General features: G+C 39.2%; 1 protein-coding gene across 4 annotated transcripts in view; it reads right to left on the bottom strand.

Annotated features, from left to right (window-relative positions):
- USP37 (ubiquitin specific peptidase 37) overlaps window positions 1-14,482 on the bottom strand; it is a 37,294-nt gene that overhangs the window by 8,325 nt on the left and 14,487 nt on the right. For 2 of the 4 annotated variants that reach the window (XM_050711761.1, XM_035556049.2), the window contains exons 13-20: window positions 14,293-14,410; window positions 12,927-13,006; window positions 12,143-12,307; window positions 10,577-10,642; window positions 9,117-9,267; window positions 5,132-5,384; window positions 2,499-2,665; window positions 656-716 (exon numbers count right to left, since the gene is read on the bottom strand). In XM_050711761.1, coding sequence (XP_050567718.1) covers window positions 656-716; window positions 2,499-2,665; window positions 5,132-5,384; window positions 9,117-9,267; window positions 10,577-10,642; window positions 12,143-12,307; window positions 12,927-13,006; window positions 14,293-14,410 — 1,061 coding nt within the window. The remainder of the gene's footprint in view (window positions 1-655; window positions 717-2,498; window positions 2,666-5,131; window positions 5,385-9,116; window positions 9,268-10,576; window positions 10,643-12,142; window positions 12,308-12,926; window positions 13,007-14,292; window positions 14,411-14,482) is intronic. The other 2 variants (XM_050711762.1, XM_035556050.2) reach the window with 1 other exon arrangement.

Below are 14,482 nucleotides of genomic sequence, written 5' to 3' on the forward strand. Positions count from 1 at the left end.
AACTAAGAGCATCTTAACACAATACTTCATTACCACTCCATCTCCCATTCTAGAGCACAAAGTTTCTCTGTTATGCTTTGCTCTGCCAGACTGTATGAAATCACTCACATGCCAGCCTCACACAAATGCTAAGCAGTGCCTGAGGCTCACCACACTGGCTAGATTTGGAAAGGACAGTGTATTTTGCATGTTCCCCCAGTCCACAACAGCTATACCTTGCAATGAGGTCCATCTCCCTCCCATTCTGTCAGACAGATAGGTCACTTTTTCATTTTCTTGGGCAAGGACAGTGCATTAATGGGCACTAAAATTCCAATGCAAGCATGAAATGATCCTTAAGTTGTGACTACAGCCATTAGCGTGCTGGCTTCTGCTGGGAATGCAAAATTTCCAGGTCTGTTCTGCTATATACATTTAATATATAAAAACTCAGAGAACGAAATAGGTCGTTTTTTATACTAAGTTTTTTTCAGGCATTTGCTTCCACAATGGAGAGCAAGGAAAGCTGACCCGCTCAAAGCCAAATACAATTGAGCCTACACCAAACGGACACGAAATCCCAGCTGCCGTACAGACATTCAGGGGCTGTACTTGTACATACAGACCTATTTTCCCCTCAAAAGCAACATACTGGAATAAGTTAAATAAGCTTCACCTTGTAGACTTAATTCCGTGGCTCGTTTAAGGTCATCATCCTCTTTTTGTTCTCGTGCCTCCTGATGGGAAGAGAACAGAACTTAGCTCAATGAGACAGTTCACTGTTTAAAATTCTTGTGGTGCTCTTTTTCCATTGAAACTGTGCTGCTCTGGTTTCTACAACAAATCTGACATTGTAAATTAAAGGTTCTGTGTAAAGGAGTGTTTGCAACCAGCGAGAGTCCAATGTTCCCGTCCAACAGAACCTGGGACAAACCTTCATTAAGGCTTGTCAAAGCTTCTGAAGTTTGGTATGCAGCAGAGCAAGTCTCTAGTAACACCGAACACTTTCTCTGGATCATTAATTTGAAAAGCATCTGAATGAATTTGTAACCTTCGCTAAGGAAAGCTGTCACTTACACACAAAGCTCCTCACACTTCAGCAAAATTTAGACTTCTGCCCAAAGCCAACTGTAGACAGAGTCATTAAACTCTGACAGATTTTATTATTTTTTAGCTGTTTGAAATGTTCTATGTAACAGCTGTAATTCACAGAGACGCAATGAAGAAAAAAAGACACCACTAAACAAAAGGGTATTAAAAATATTACCATTAACGAGTAGAAAAGAAACCTCGAGTCTGTCAACAAACCCTTCTATTTTTTTTTGGGTAGTATTATGCTCGTGTTCCTTCCACCACTCTTGAAAGCTCAGAGCTACAGCAAGCCAGTCAGTAATATTTAATGTGCTGGCTTGATTCAGAGCTTGAACACTTTCTGTGCACCTGAACGCAAAGCCCTAACTACATATTTCAAACCAAGATAACCACAGCTACCACATTTTCATGCCTGAATCATTAGAATAGCAGATTTTCATTTCAGAACTGTAGCACGCCACCACTCAAAAGGCAGTTTTACATTATTAGCATGAGGCCTTTTATCTCACAGTTTCTAAAGTGCTTGGGAATCTTTGTTCAACTACTTCGCGTTGCTGAATCAAAGCTACATCTGGCGTGGAACATACCAACCAGCACCTCATAATGAGCAATGGCAGAGAAAATCCAAGAGCCATGGAAACATCAGATCTCATAAGGAAAACCATGACAGCTTTAGTATTAACAGAGAGCAGACAAGGGCATCTATTTAAAGAAAGACCTGGCTGAGAGTCTGCTTCACTCTGAGGGGCAGAGTTAAACTTGCAGAAATCACTTACAGGCCCTGTAAATCAAGTGGAACATGGACGGTTAGCAGGCGACCCAAGATCCCAATTCTTTTCAAGTCCAATTTTTAAAGGACTGTTTTTAGACCATATTATTTGAGATCCTTTTTCTAACATGGAAGTGTCATGTAATTGCTTCTTTTCAATACCCTTCACTAAGCATCTCCTACTGGTGATTACCAAAAACAAGGTCCTAGACTAGGCAGATCTTTAACTTGACCTGGTACAGCTATTCCTAGCATTTGCTTTGAAACCAGTTTCTTTCCCTTTGATTCCTGGCAGGACCTGCTGCAGGTCCTTCAGGCAAGAAGCAGCTGCCAGGGAAGCTAAGGGTGGGCATGTCAGTTCTAGATGACAGCTAGCAAGAGTTTAGTTTATCATAACTTTTACATAATGTTACAGGCCAGCGTATAAACGTGCACAGAAGCTTTGAGAAATCTGCAGGTTTGTACTTTCCAAAGTACATACAAAATGCACCCAAATCTATCCAGTGCTGTCACTGTACTGACAGTGGAGCTAGAACATCTGGTTCTCTCAGAAAAGCAGCAGAATCCTTTTGCAGCTGTCTGAACACAAGGTTTTCTTCAGCTATCAGGTTTCCGCTGCTGGGGAAGACAACTCAAGGAAGCAAACTTTATTTCTTACTTGTTCTTGAAGGCTTTGAGCCAGTGCCTGCTGAAGTTCTTGTTCTTCCCTCTCTCTCTCCATATCGTACTGCTGCAGCCAGTCAACCTCTCCCTGGGAGCCTTCCGGAGTTTTGTTTTCCTTATTCTCATCAAAATCTTTAGTTATCTCAGTGAAATTGGCAGGACCTAAAGAATCAGAAAGTACAGTTATGTTTTTCTGGGTCTTCTGTTTGTTACTAGCTCAATCCTCCTTAACCACAATCCTTGCAGCACAGTGACATCTATTGACAAGGAGATATCAGCCATAAAAAAATAAAAATAAAATATCAAATGGTAAAAGCTCAAAAGGGGACTCTTATTTTAAGAGGTGTACGATGAATCATTTGATTAATGCCTGAACTAGTCTTCTTCTTAGTCTTTTATGCTCACTCAAACAGTGACTTCAACTAAAGGAAGATGTCACACACCACTAGGCTTCTGCAGCCACGAAGCTGACGCTTGAATTTCTCTAGAAAGAACCATGGATTAAAAAAAATAATTTGCACTGCATATTATACCTCAGAGTACTGCAGGCAAAGCTACAATTAAAGCCGAATCATTTGTAAGACTGAGGGAAGCACAACTCTCAAGCACTGTTTCCGTTTTTCAGCTTTTTTGCTTCAGGTAAGAGTTCAATCTTCTGAACGCTACCTGTATCTTTAAAAGTGCAAGAAGATTAGAACTTTATAGTCAATCTTTAAAGCGAACACTATGTCTGAAGACTTTGGGAGGAAGGTATTTAATTTGTTCCAACTTCTGGAACAAACACTCATTCAACCACTGCACACATCTCCTCTAGTTGCAGGACACTTTCATTCTTCTGTTTGCTTGCAGCTGAAAAGGAGTCAAGACCTGCTCCAAGAGCTATCGTGCAGCAACATGTGAAACTTTACAGTTTTGCCGTATGCAAAACTTCAACATGTGCTCATTAGTTACTGGCAAGGATTACATGAGGCAGAGTCTCAGTATCTATGACCTCTTAAACATAAGACCACCAGAACTAGAACCATAATCCATCAGTCTAATCCTCTTACGATGGATAACAAAACAGAATTTATTACATGATCTTTGCAAACTTCTACTGTAAGAAACACTCAGGTCACAGAACTTTTATTTGAGAGTCTTGTAGAAGAGAGATCTTCTGTCATATGTAAAGTAGCCAGGGTCTTACTTTCTACCTTTTTGGAAAGTACCACAAATAATTCAGTGTTTATTTAAAAAAAAAAAAAAAAAAAAAAAAAAAAAGATTACTAGTGATAAGAATTAGACCAAGTTAAATCTTTCATGTTTAGAATCACCTTGCCTGATATAATAAAGCATCCTTTGCAATTAAGCTTCCTTTAAATAAAACAGGACTGTGAACTCAATAGGTGTTACATTTGACTGCCATAACTGGTAACTCAAAATACAGATACGTATCTTATCTGAACAACAAACAATATGCTTTGAACAGCACTTGTTTTTTTGGCCATACAACAATACAGAAAGCTGAAGACATTACTGAGTGTTTAACCAAATTCTTAATCAGAAATCATAGAAACTTCTATTAAACATCTACTTTTTACTTAAATGTCACACTACAGACCCCAAATAATTGCATCATACCTTTCAAAAGAAACCTGAAGAGACACATTTCTGTAGCCATGCTCCCACAGCTCTCTTTCACACAACCATAAGTAACAGCATACATGAAGGAGAGCTCAAGCAAGGCTGACCCACAGATCTGCTGTTCTTACACTCTGCCTTCCAACACGAAAGCTGTCAAGAGTCATCCAGTGAAATAAGTGTGGTTTTCTGTAATGTAGTAGGTTTCTTTTTTGTGTTTATTAATATTTAACCTCCTGTCTCTCATACGAGAAGGAAAGCATGTTGTTTCCCTGTTTTTCCAGACTATTGGAATTAAAAATCTGAGTGAAAGCATGTAGCATACAACAAATGATAAACACTTAAATTTCCTTCAGCCAATTAAGACACACAATTTCCCTATACCGAGATCAAACAGTCTCCTCATACTTAACTATGTATCTGGGTCAGAGGCCGTGATTTGCATGCTGAGTCTCTTATGCTCACTACTCTCACATGAAAAAGAAGTATTAGAAAAAAAACAGAGATGGAGTTAAATTCATTAGTAAACAATGAAAAAATAACTACATTTTTGAAAGCATTCTAGACTTACGCACCCCAGACCTCATTCTTCACACACGAGCAATCTGAACACTGCCACCACGCTGCTCAGGCTGCAGCAGCTACAGAAATGCAACCACCTTCTGATTATGGAGGATTAAGTTCCAGACACTGCCAAATCTTAATAATTTAAATTGTCTGGTAAGACAATGAGTGGAAGCATGTGTTGATCAAGAGAGAAAACAACAGCAATGAACTCTGAAGACAACCTACCTTTATCAGAGAGGAGACAGACATTCAAGAAAATACATTTTTCCAGTTCAATGAATTAAAAGCTTTATATATTGGGAAATTGTGAGAAAACTAAGTCAGGCAGTTTCAGCAGTGCACTTGCATCCAGTTTCTGCCATCAAATGTTACTAACCCGCTGCTATCAGTAACTTGCTTTAGCTCACTATATTCCAATTTAAGACGGTTACTTCACCTTACCTGATTCTAATGCTGCTTTGGGTTTTTCCATCTCCATAGTTTCCAGGTTTTCTGGCAATTCCTGAATTTCATCATCTCCAAAACCAGTGTCTGGGCTGCTTGTGGGCTTATCTTCGTCATGGCTCAGAGACAGAGAAGCTTCCCTTTTGCTAATCTCTAAGACAGCTGCTAGCAGTTCATCTTCACTCATCCCATCAAAACCAGCATTACCCAGCTCAGGTTTATCAGCCTCCATTTTACTTCTTTTTGAACCCTAGAGACGAATGGAGTTATGATTAAATGCTTGAGTGAACAGGTATATAACATCAGATTTACATTTCTGTGGAGAGTTTTTTTGTTGCTGTTGCTGATTAACCCCAGGGAGTGGGAGTTTGGCTCTGTCAACATTAAACAGATAGTTACGAGAGACTCAATGGAGACACAACCTTTATAGCTACGTTCACTCCAAGGAATGATATTTAAATATAAACTACAACCAGTTTTTACAGGCCCTGTGGCTTAACACAGACAAGCCAACTCTTCCCGTCTCCTTCAATACGTGTGTTCCACCTTTGGGTTCTGATGAACCGTCAAGCCTCTGGCAAGTCGGTGCGAGAATACTGAGGCACAAGTAGCAAAATTTCACGTTTAACAACAAAGCAGGCTGAAACGGCAACTGAAGACCATAATTGAACTTGAATGCACGGATGGAAGAATAGGAACTGAAATTGGGCTGGTACGAAGAGGAATTAATATTAGGTTTGGTGCCACAGACTTGCAATAGGAAATTGTGGCGGTAGGGGACACAACACAGGGCTAGGCAAACAGAGTAAGAAAACAGTTAATCCAAAAGGTAGGGGCAGGGGGAAACTATTATTTCCTAAGGAGAACAGAATGGCTTTAGATTGGAAGAAAGAAAAAACACTAAAAACACTCTAGTCTTGGTCTGAGGTTTTCCTTTTTTTTTTTTTTTTTTTAGTTATTTTCCTAAAACTGATGTTCATAAACTCCTAAACCATACTGATTTGTAACCAATATGGTCATTTCCAACATTTTTATATTGTTTATCAGGAGTTAACCTCCATGAACACATATTTAAACAATTATACTACTTACCATATGTTTAGTTTTATTTTTTTCATTTCTATATTACATAATTTTTGTTCTTGTTATTTTTCTTTTCTATTAATGTTTGTATCCAGGTCTTACTGCAAACAGCACATGGATGCTTCTCAGAACTTTGTTAAAATGAACAAAAATACATTTTTACTGCTGCTTTTTATTTACATACAAAAAGCTTTTGATAAATAAGACCTTAAGTTTTATACAGCAAGCATTTTGCATTAAAACTGGCTTATCAAAAGATTAGTCAATGAATTTCCCAATTCAATTGCTTGTTTCTAATCATCATCGTCTCCAAGAATCAGAATGGACAAATTCAAATCACTTTTTAAATAATAAATCCTCACATTTATTCAGGCACTGAATAAGGAAAGCAGAGTACCTGCTTTTTAAGCTTTCTGATTTCGCTCTGCACCTGTAGACTACTACTATCTGAACTGGTTTAGCTCTTCACGTAAACTCCACTTCCAGGCACTCTGCCAACAACTACCACTAATTCAGCGGCTGGACTTTAAAGACTTGGCAGCAACCGTGCATTATTTGAATACAACTTTTCTATTAGAAATTATTTGCATAGACTTTAAGTAGCTTAGGCTCTAACACAGGCTGCTTTAAATAAGTGTATCAGAAAAGTACTTAACATCCTACTTCGCCTGCAGAGGAGCAGCAGTAATGCCGCTCTGAGGCCTAGGCCCAGGCCCCGGCCCTCCCGGGACGACATGGAGGACAAGGGATCTGGTTAATGAGAACAGATGGCTGGTCGTGCCCGTGGTCGAAGAATGGCCAACATGCACAGCCACAAAAAGTCAAGTCGCTTGTGTGGAATCATTACCACCACTGTCTCATTCCCACAGCAGGCTGGAAAGCCCATCGTTAATTTGCTATTCAAATTAATACACTTTATTCCCACATTTTTTGCACTCACGGGGCCCCTGTGATAGAGACTACCTATACTTCCTTCCTCACAAACAAAACTTGAGGGAGAATCACTTAGAATAGTTTGGAATGCTTTTTCTTTATAGAAGAAGGACTTCAAAGACAAGCCGGTGTAATTCCCCCACCCACAGCTACCACAGCTGTGTCATGCAAGACAGTGGTTGCCTACCCTGCTCCCAAGACCTTCAGCAAAGGTTTGTTTCTACTTTCTCCCAAAGCAATCCAGTCCGTCACTTCATATCCTGCATATCAGGAAGTTTTCCCTAATATTTAGTCTAAAAATTTCTCCCTGTAATTTCACAGAATCATAGCATATCCAGAGTTGGAAGGGACCCACGAGGATCATCGAGTCCAGCTCCTTTCAGTCTATTGCTTCTTGTTCTATCAACTATGGACACAGAAAACAACCAAAGTATTTCCATTTGCTTCTTTCCTGTCCTTGAAGATACACACCCTGTTTAGGTTTCTCCTTAAACTAAGGAACCCAAGTTCACTTGCCTGTTCTTTCCCCGACAAATCTTCCTTTCCACATCTCTGACCACTCATATTTCTCTCCTCTGGCCCCTCTCCAATTAATCTCTAACTCTTTTGAAGTCTGGAGCCCAAAGCTGGATACAGCACTCCAGCTAGAGCTCAACGCTGAGAAAAAAATGAAGTGTTACTTCACACAACCTGCAGGCTATGCCTCTGTCTACACATTTGCCTTTTCAATCAGCCTGACACTGTGACGGACTGTCACCCTTTGCTCTGCTCCAGAGGCCCATTGCTTTCCCAGATGTTCCCATCCTGCATTTACAGTCAATTAGTCCTCCTAAGATTAGCACCTTTAGCCTGTTCCTACTGAACCACCCCTCCTATTTTTAGGGAATTTCTCAGATTTATCGAGATCATTCTAACTGTAGCTCTGAATTTCAACACACTTGCAGTCTTTACCAGCTCTGTGTCTTCTGGAAATTTAGAATTCATCATTTATTTCATTATTTATTAAATACCACAATGGATCAGGATCCTCCCTTGGTTTGATTTTTCCCATCAGATCAGAAACTGTAGGTACCTACCTCTCCACAAAGTGTTATTCAGCCAGCTTTACGCCTGTCCTTCTGTGTCATAATCAAGTACACATTTTTCTGCTTGCTTAAAATAATCCCATAAACACTGTCAAAAGCTTTCGAGAAGGTGAGATGCAGGACACTTGTTCTAAGCACTAGGCATGCAACCCTCTAATAGAACGAAGTGGTACTGCAAGATAATCCTCTAAGTTTCCAGCTTGCCCTTCTGTATCATCATTTTTCCTCAGACAATTCACCTACCTGCTAATACACTGCCCTGGTAGAGGCAAAAATATCTTAAAACGTTAACACCAGTCACAATGAAGACCTCAAAGGCTACTTGAAATTAACTGTGCTTTTACACCAAGGAGCTCAATCTCTACACACTTCTGTGTGTCCACCTCCAAGGACTAATAGCTTTAGTGTCCAAAAAGGTTTTAATAAAGCCATACTCGAAAGGGGACACAAATCAGATGTGGAAGAAGTTTTCTCAATTGAGTATTTTGCCTAGGCCAATTTGTACTAGCTCTAATTTAATCAAGGGCTTTACTACATAATTTTATTATTGACAGCCCATTTTATTTCAGTCTGGAAACATCATTAATGACAGTTGCCCAAAGGACTGACAAAACTGCTAAGCAGCTGGTATACAGAACCCAACAAGTTAAATGCAGTTGCAACACAATTACCTCTGTTCCCAGTGGGAACCCAATGCAATTGTACAGAGAGGTCAATTAGCTGGCATAGGAAAACACTGCCTTCCAGCAACACAGTGCTAATTAAGAGAAAAAAAATATCTTGCACCAATTTTACTCGCAGTCTATGCAAAGAAAAGCACAAGCCAACCACGAGCACATATTGGATCTATGCAGACAAAAGTTGGTATTTCTTCCCCTTACCTTTTCTTGCTCTTCTTGCAGTTGTTGCTGATCTCTACTCGGTATGTTGCACAACCTTTGACTATGGGCAACAGAGCGTTTCAATGGCTCATCATCACTGTCCGAATCTACATAGAGTGCTGTAGGGCTCTTTGACTTGAAAGTGTATTTTCTGTGAATTAGAAATCTGGCTATAAAACTTCATAGCATTATACAAATCTGTTTCACAGTAACCATTGAAGAACTGTTATGCCAAATGTTCAGACTGTTGGGCAGTACAATTTAGGGAACAAACAGCAACTGTTGAAAATGAAAATTTATTAATGTAGGAAGCAGGGTTTTCAGAAAAGGTATCTTTCACTAGTTTAATTGGCATACCTTCTTCAAGTCTGCAATAGCAGCTGACATTTTTAAAAGCAAGAACCACACACTTAATAGTTTACCTGCCAGTTTACCAAGTGTTACTTTTTTTCTTTCGCAGGATATTCATTTTAAGAGGTAGCAGAGTTGAGCTCACAAAACAAGATTCTGCACTTTATTACCAAGCAACCCTGGAGAGGAATCATAGAATCATTTAGGTTGGAAAAGACCTCTAAGATCATCAAGTCCAACCGTTAACCTGCTCGTCTGAGTCAAGCACACAGTGACAGGTAGAACTCAGCACAAATCATTTATTTGACTTCTGAAATTTATTAAGCTGGACACAGGACTTCCCACATCGTAACTCGGATATAAAGTTGCAAGTCTGCACAATTTTTTTCCAGTTTTCCCATTTGCTCTTTCACTGGGATAAACTGCTTCTTTAGAGCAGAAGACAAGGGACTACAGTGAAGTTTGTGATACCTGGTCAATTAGGAAATCTGTTCTAAGTGTATTCCACAGTGCAAAACCACTCAGAGCAATATCACATTTTCCACAATGTCAAAAACTGTCCTTTCAAAATGGCCTATGAAAATAATGCCCCCTCATCTTTACAAATAAGCCTAAGGAACAAACCACCTGTTCCCAATACTCATCTTGTGGCTCCATATATAAAGCTGGAAAAAAGCTAGATTGCAGAATTAGAAACTACTTTGCTTCTTATATACATAGCTTGCAATGATGAATACAAGGCAGTTTAAGATACTTGGCACTGACAAATCATCTGTGTAAACTAAATCTCTCTCATTGAGCCTTCTGCATGAAAAAAAAAAAAAAAACATCTTTACTTGTTTACAAGCTCCCAAAGGTTCTCAAGAGAAATGCTAACAGGATTGTGTCAACTGGGCAAGTTGTACCATTAATACTAATTTCATCTAACATGCAACATCAATAAAGCTCAGATATGAAAAAAAGAGTAGCCAAAACAATTTATTAAAAGAGAAAAATTAAACTAAAAAAGTAAGTAGAAAGAATAAAAAGAAGAATTATAAAATTCTAAAATGCCTTGAACACTATCCCATAAAATGCCAGGCCATGGGCATTTCAGAGCTATAACTCACCTACAAGGTGTGGAAGTGCTTATAGTACAGGAATTCACCATTTGGGAGGCTTTCAATGGACGGGAACTATTAAAAAAGCAAAGTATTTATTGCAGCAGTTACAGTCTTTAAAAAATAAGTGTTTACTCGTCTGCTGTGCATGCAAATCCATGTTCAAAGAAGCATGTAGAACAACATTATGTACTTGCTAATTGCTTATATTTAGAGTAGTATCTCTACGATGCCATAAATATACAACAGTTGTTCAAAACCATATGTAATCCTTTAAATTTGATTCACTTCTTAGTGATGCACCCTTAGGGACAAGCTCATAAATTAAAGGCTTTGGGATCCCATATCAAGACAACTCTTTTTTTTTTTTTTTTTAAATTTTATTTTATTCCCACCATCACTAGAGTTCCTGCTCTCAAAACACAGTCTCCTGTTGCTGTCTGGATCAGCCGGTTTTCTGGCATGTCCCATGCCTCTATTTCTCCTTCCTTACCTAAATCCTTCTAAACAAACCTCCTGGTCTCCTTGATCCTTTCACAGGCTCCTCAAAGCACATCGCTATCACACATCTACCAGATAGCTGCCAATGCAGAAATCTCTTTCAATCTTCCCCCTCAAACCAGGGCTGCTTCTCTCCATCTTACTCACCCTTTCACTTTCTGGTAAATCAGAATGGTTTCAATGACAAAAAAAAAAAGTCACTGAAAAGCTACTTTAAATATATCTTAAAGTATGTCTGCATTGGTAAGCTGACGCTGTTCATTATGTTTAAGAGGTAAAGATTTTTATTGTTACAGCAAACTCCTGGAAAACTGCCACATAAATCTCAAACTCCACTAAACATTCGGCACAAGAAACATGCTGGCCGTACCGCTGAACATACACAACAGATGTATCCTATCTCACTACAGTTACTGCGGTTATGTCAGTAGGCAGGGACCACAAGAGACCTAAGGGTATCTTTTTCTTATTCTTCCTATGTGACAACTGGCCCAGTTTAATCTCTGTGTCTCGGGACAAGCAGCTGTACAGAAATAACTGTCACAGGGAAAAGGAGAGAGTATTTTCAGCCTGTGAAGCGTTCAAATACTATAGTGGCACAGTAAAGACAATGAAAAATGAATGACAGTACAAGATGCGCCAAGTGGAAATTAGCAGAAAAAGAGATGATGCTGTTATCTCCTAAGCAGAGGTAAGCGTGCTGTGAACAAAAGGTAATCTAGATTTTGGACTGGGAGGCAAAAATTATAGGAATTACTGACAAAAGTTCTTCTAAAAAGGATAGAAATCTATTTTCAAAAACATTGAAGAATTCTATCTTACCAAATATTCCCTGGATTACATCCCACCAAGTCTTTGTACTGCTTCTATCATGCTTCCTCGCCATGAGAACATGCCGTGTTCTCACGATCACGTTACAAATTAGCACAGTGCACTAAAAAGGCTAGATTAGATATCTTCCACCTGAAACCAATAGATTTCCTAATCCAGACATCATCCAGAGAAGATCTGACAATGCCTACCTCATTGAATGCACTTAACAGGGCACAGGTCAATCACGAGCCGTACACTTACATTGCAGAATGGGCGCTCCACCCCAGCGTCAGCGGCAGCCTCGTGCTTTCTGTGCAGTGCGAAAGCAGGGTTAAGTATCTTGGAATAACCACCTGCTGCCCAACTTTGTGGTTGAGAGACAAGGCTACATTGAAGCTGTATCGTTTCAGATGGAGAATCAGGACCCTGAAAGAGGAGAAAGAAATACAAATGGCAAGGTTAATCTCAAGACAGAAGATGGAAAACAAAACAAATCCAAGAATAATCCCTACCACCAAACACTTCTACTCCGAGTCATGACCTAAACCCCAACACAAGGTCAGAAACTCCTGAGCATGCCATTAACTCTCAAAGTGTTTCCATTCTTCCTTGAAGCACTGTGCTTACTGAGAGAAAACAGGGATCAACGCAGGAAGAAGTGACCAAAGCAAAACCTTCTAATATAACTTCTGGTAGGGATGTCTCCAACTCAGTCTTGCCCACCAGGTCAACTGAGCACAGAATATCAAGCTTACAAAATATATTTACTGTTCTCACGCCTCCAAAATTCCAATAAAAGCAGGAAGGGAAAACTCAGGTCTCCTTGTGCAGTGACAGGGAGGAAGAAGTGTTGCTGAGGGTGCTCAGCACACAGAAGCTTTTCAGAGGGAAACTGAAGAACAGCACGAAGAAACTACTGCCTGCACGTGCATCTTTCTCACGTGCTGACCACCACACACGGTGTCCCATACATTATTCCAGCTTTAATCTGAGGGGTTTTTGCAACACGTTTCCAGGAAAGAAAGGAACAGATGTCAACAGTTACCTGGGAAGCCTATTGAACTTGTGTGTGACAACAGCTGACTTCCCATTGCACTTCTCACAGGAATACTCAATTTCCTCTGCCTGTGTAAGAACAGAAAAATGAGTAGTGGAAGAAAAGATGCATCAAAAAGATCTCAACAGAAAGGACTTTGCTTTCAGCTGTCATAGAAGCTCTTCAAGACAGCAGCCACACTAAAAATTATATTCACCTTCAACATGATCTAACAAGAGGGCATCCAATAGGAGCACAGGTAATAATACCATTTGACAATATATCCACTGATACAGGAGGAATGGGGAGGAATATTTTTCCCACAAATCTATTGCACAGACCACTGAAATAGCCACAGTTGAGACAAACTAGCCTTTAGAGAGAGAAGATAATCTTGCAAGGCTTGCTGTTTTCTCTAACATATACAGCTGTTTTTTTTTTTTCCCAATCGCTTTTGGTTGATGATAATTTACCATCAAGCTCTCTCTCTTGTTTAAAACCTCAGCTTTGTTCCTGAAAAGCTATCCTCATCTAACCTTGTCAGAGATGTGCTGCAGCTGAGTAGATGAACAGACACAAAAAGGAGAACTATCACTGACGCTGATGTTACATGACTTAGCCATCAAACATTTTTACAGAAGTTTTCTGTGCGAAGATGAATGACGCAACAATAATCTTAATAATCTTTTTGGGTTTTGTTTTTTTGATTTTTTTTTTTAAATCATAAGCGTAAGACCTCCACTAGCTGTTAGAAAAATAAGCACATCAATTATTCAAACTGTCAAAAACACCATCGGTAAATGGGACTAGGAGAAAAAACACAGGCCTCCCTCCCTCAGGATATGATAAAGCACAATGCAATCACATAGGTAAGGCTCATTTTTAGCTTTCAGAAACCTTGTCTTGCAAGTCTACTTACAAGATGAGCATGCATATATTAAAATAAGTTTTGTTTGTTTTAATAGATCTGTGCAATGATATTCTTCCATGCCAATTTAGATCGGTGCACAAACTGTTGAAGCATCCTAGCCCAGAAGAGGAAGCAGCAATTTCTGAGTGATTACGTCAATCTGACAATCTCCCTTCTTTTGTTTGTTTTCATTTGTGACTCAACACTTCCAGCACATAACGTGGAAATTCTCTTATTTCACAGCAACGTTATAAAAATTAGTTAAGTTCTGCACAGCATTTTACCATAAGAACTCCTGTATAATCTTAATGTCCCAACCTCAAAAGAGCGCAAAATTATTTATTTCATGTATCTTCAATCACTGTCATAGAAACTAATAATCAGCTATGCAATCAAAATTTCCATATGGTACAGAAACTGCACATATACCACAGTGAATTTAAAAAAAATATATGAACTATGTACCCGAAAAAAGAGGTCAAGGGAATCCTGGATTGATCGAGATGGAAGCAATTTCTTTCTTCGAGGAAGGTCAATGGAGAGGTCATTAAACTGTTCTCGTTTGGTGACTGTTTCACCACACCTAAAAAAGAAACATGCTCATGTAAGTGATGAAAAATAAACTTGAAATTAATGACAACGTATATATTTTTAG

Source organism: Cygnus atratus, chromosome 6 (assembly GCF_013377495.2).
Source record: "Cygnus atratus isolate AKBS03 ecotype Queensland, Australia chromosome 6, CAtr_DNAZoo_HiC_assembly, whole genome shotgun sequence".
Taxonomy (NCBI): Eukaryota; Metazoa; Chordata; class Aves; order Anseriformes; family Anatidae; genus Cygnus; species Cygnus atratus.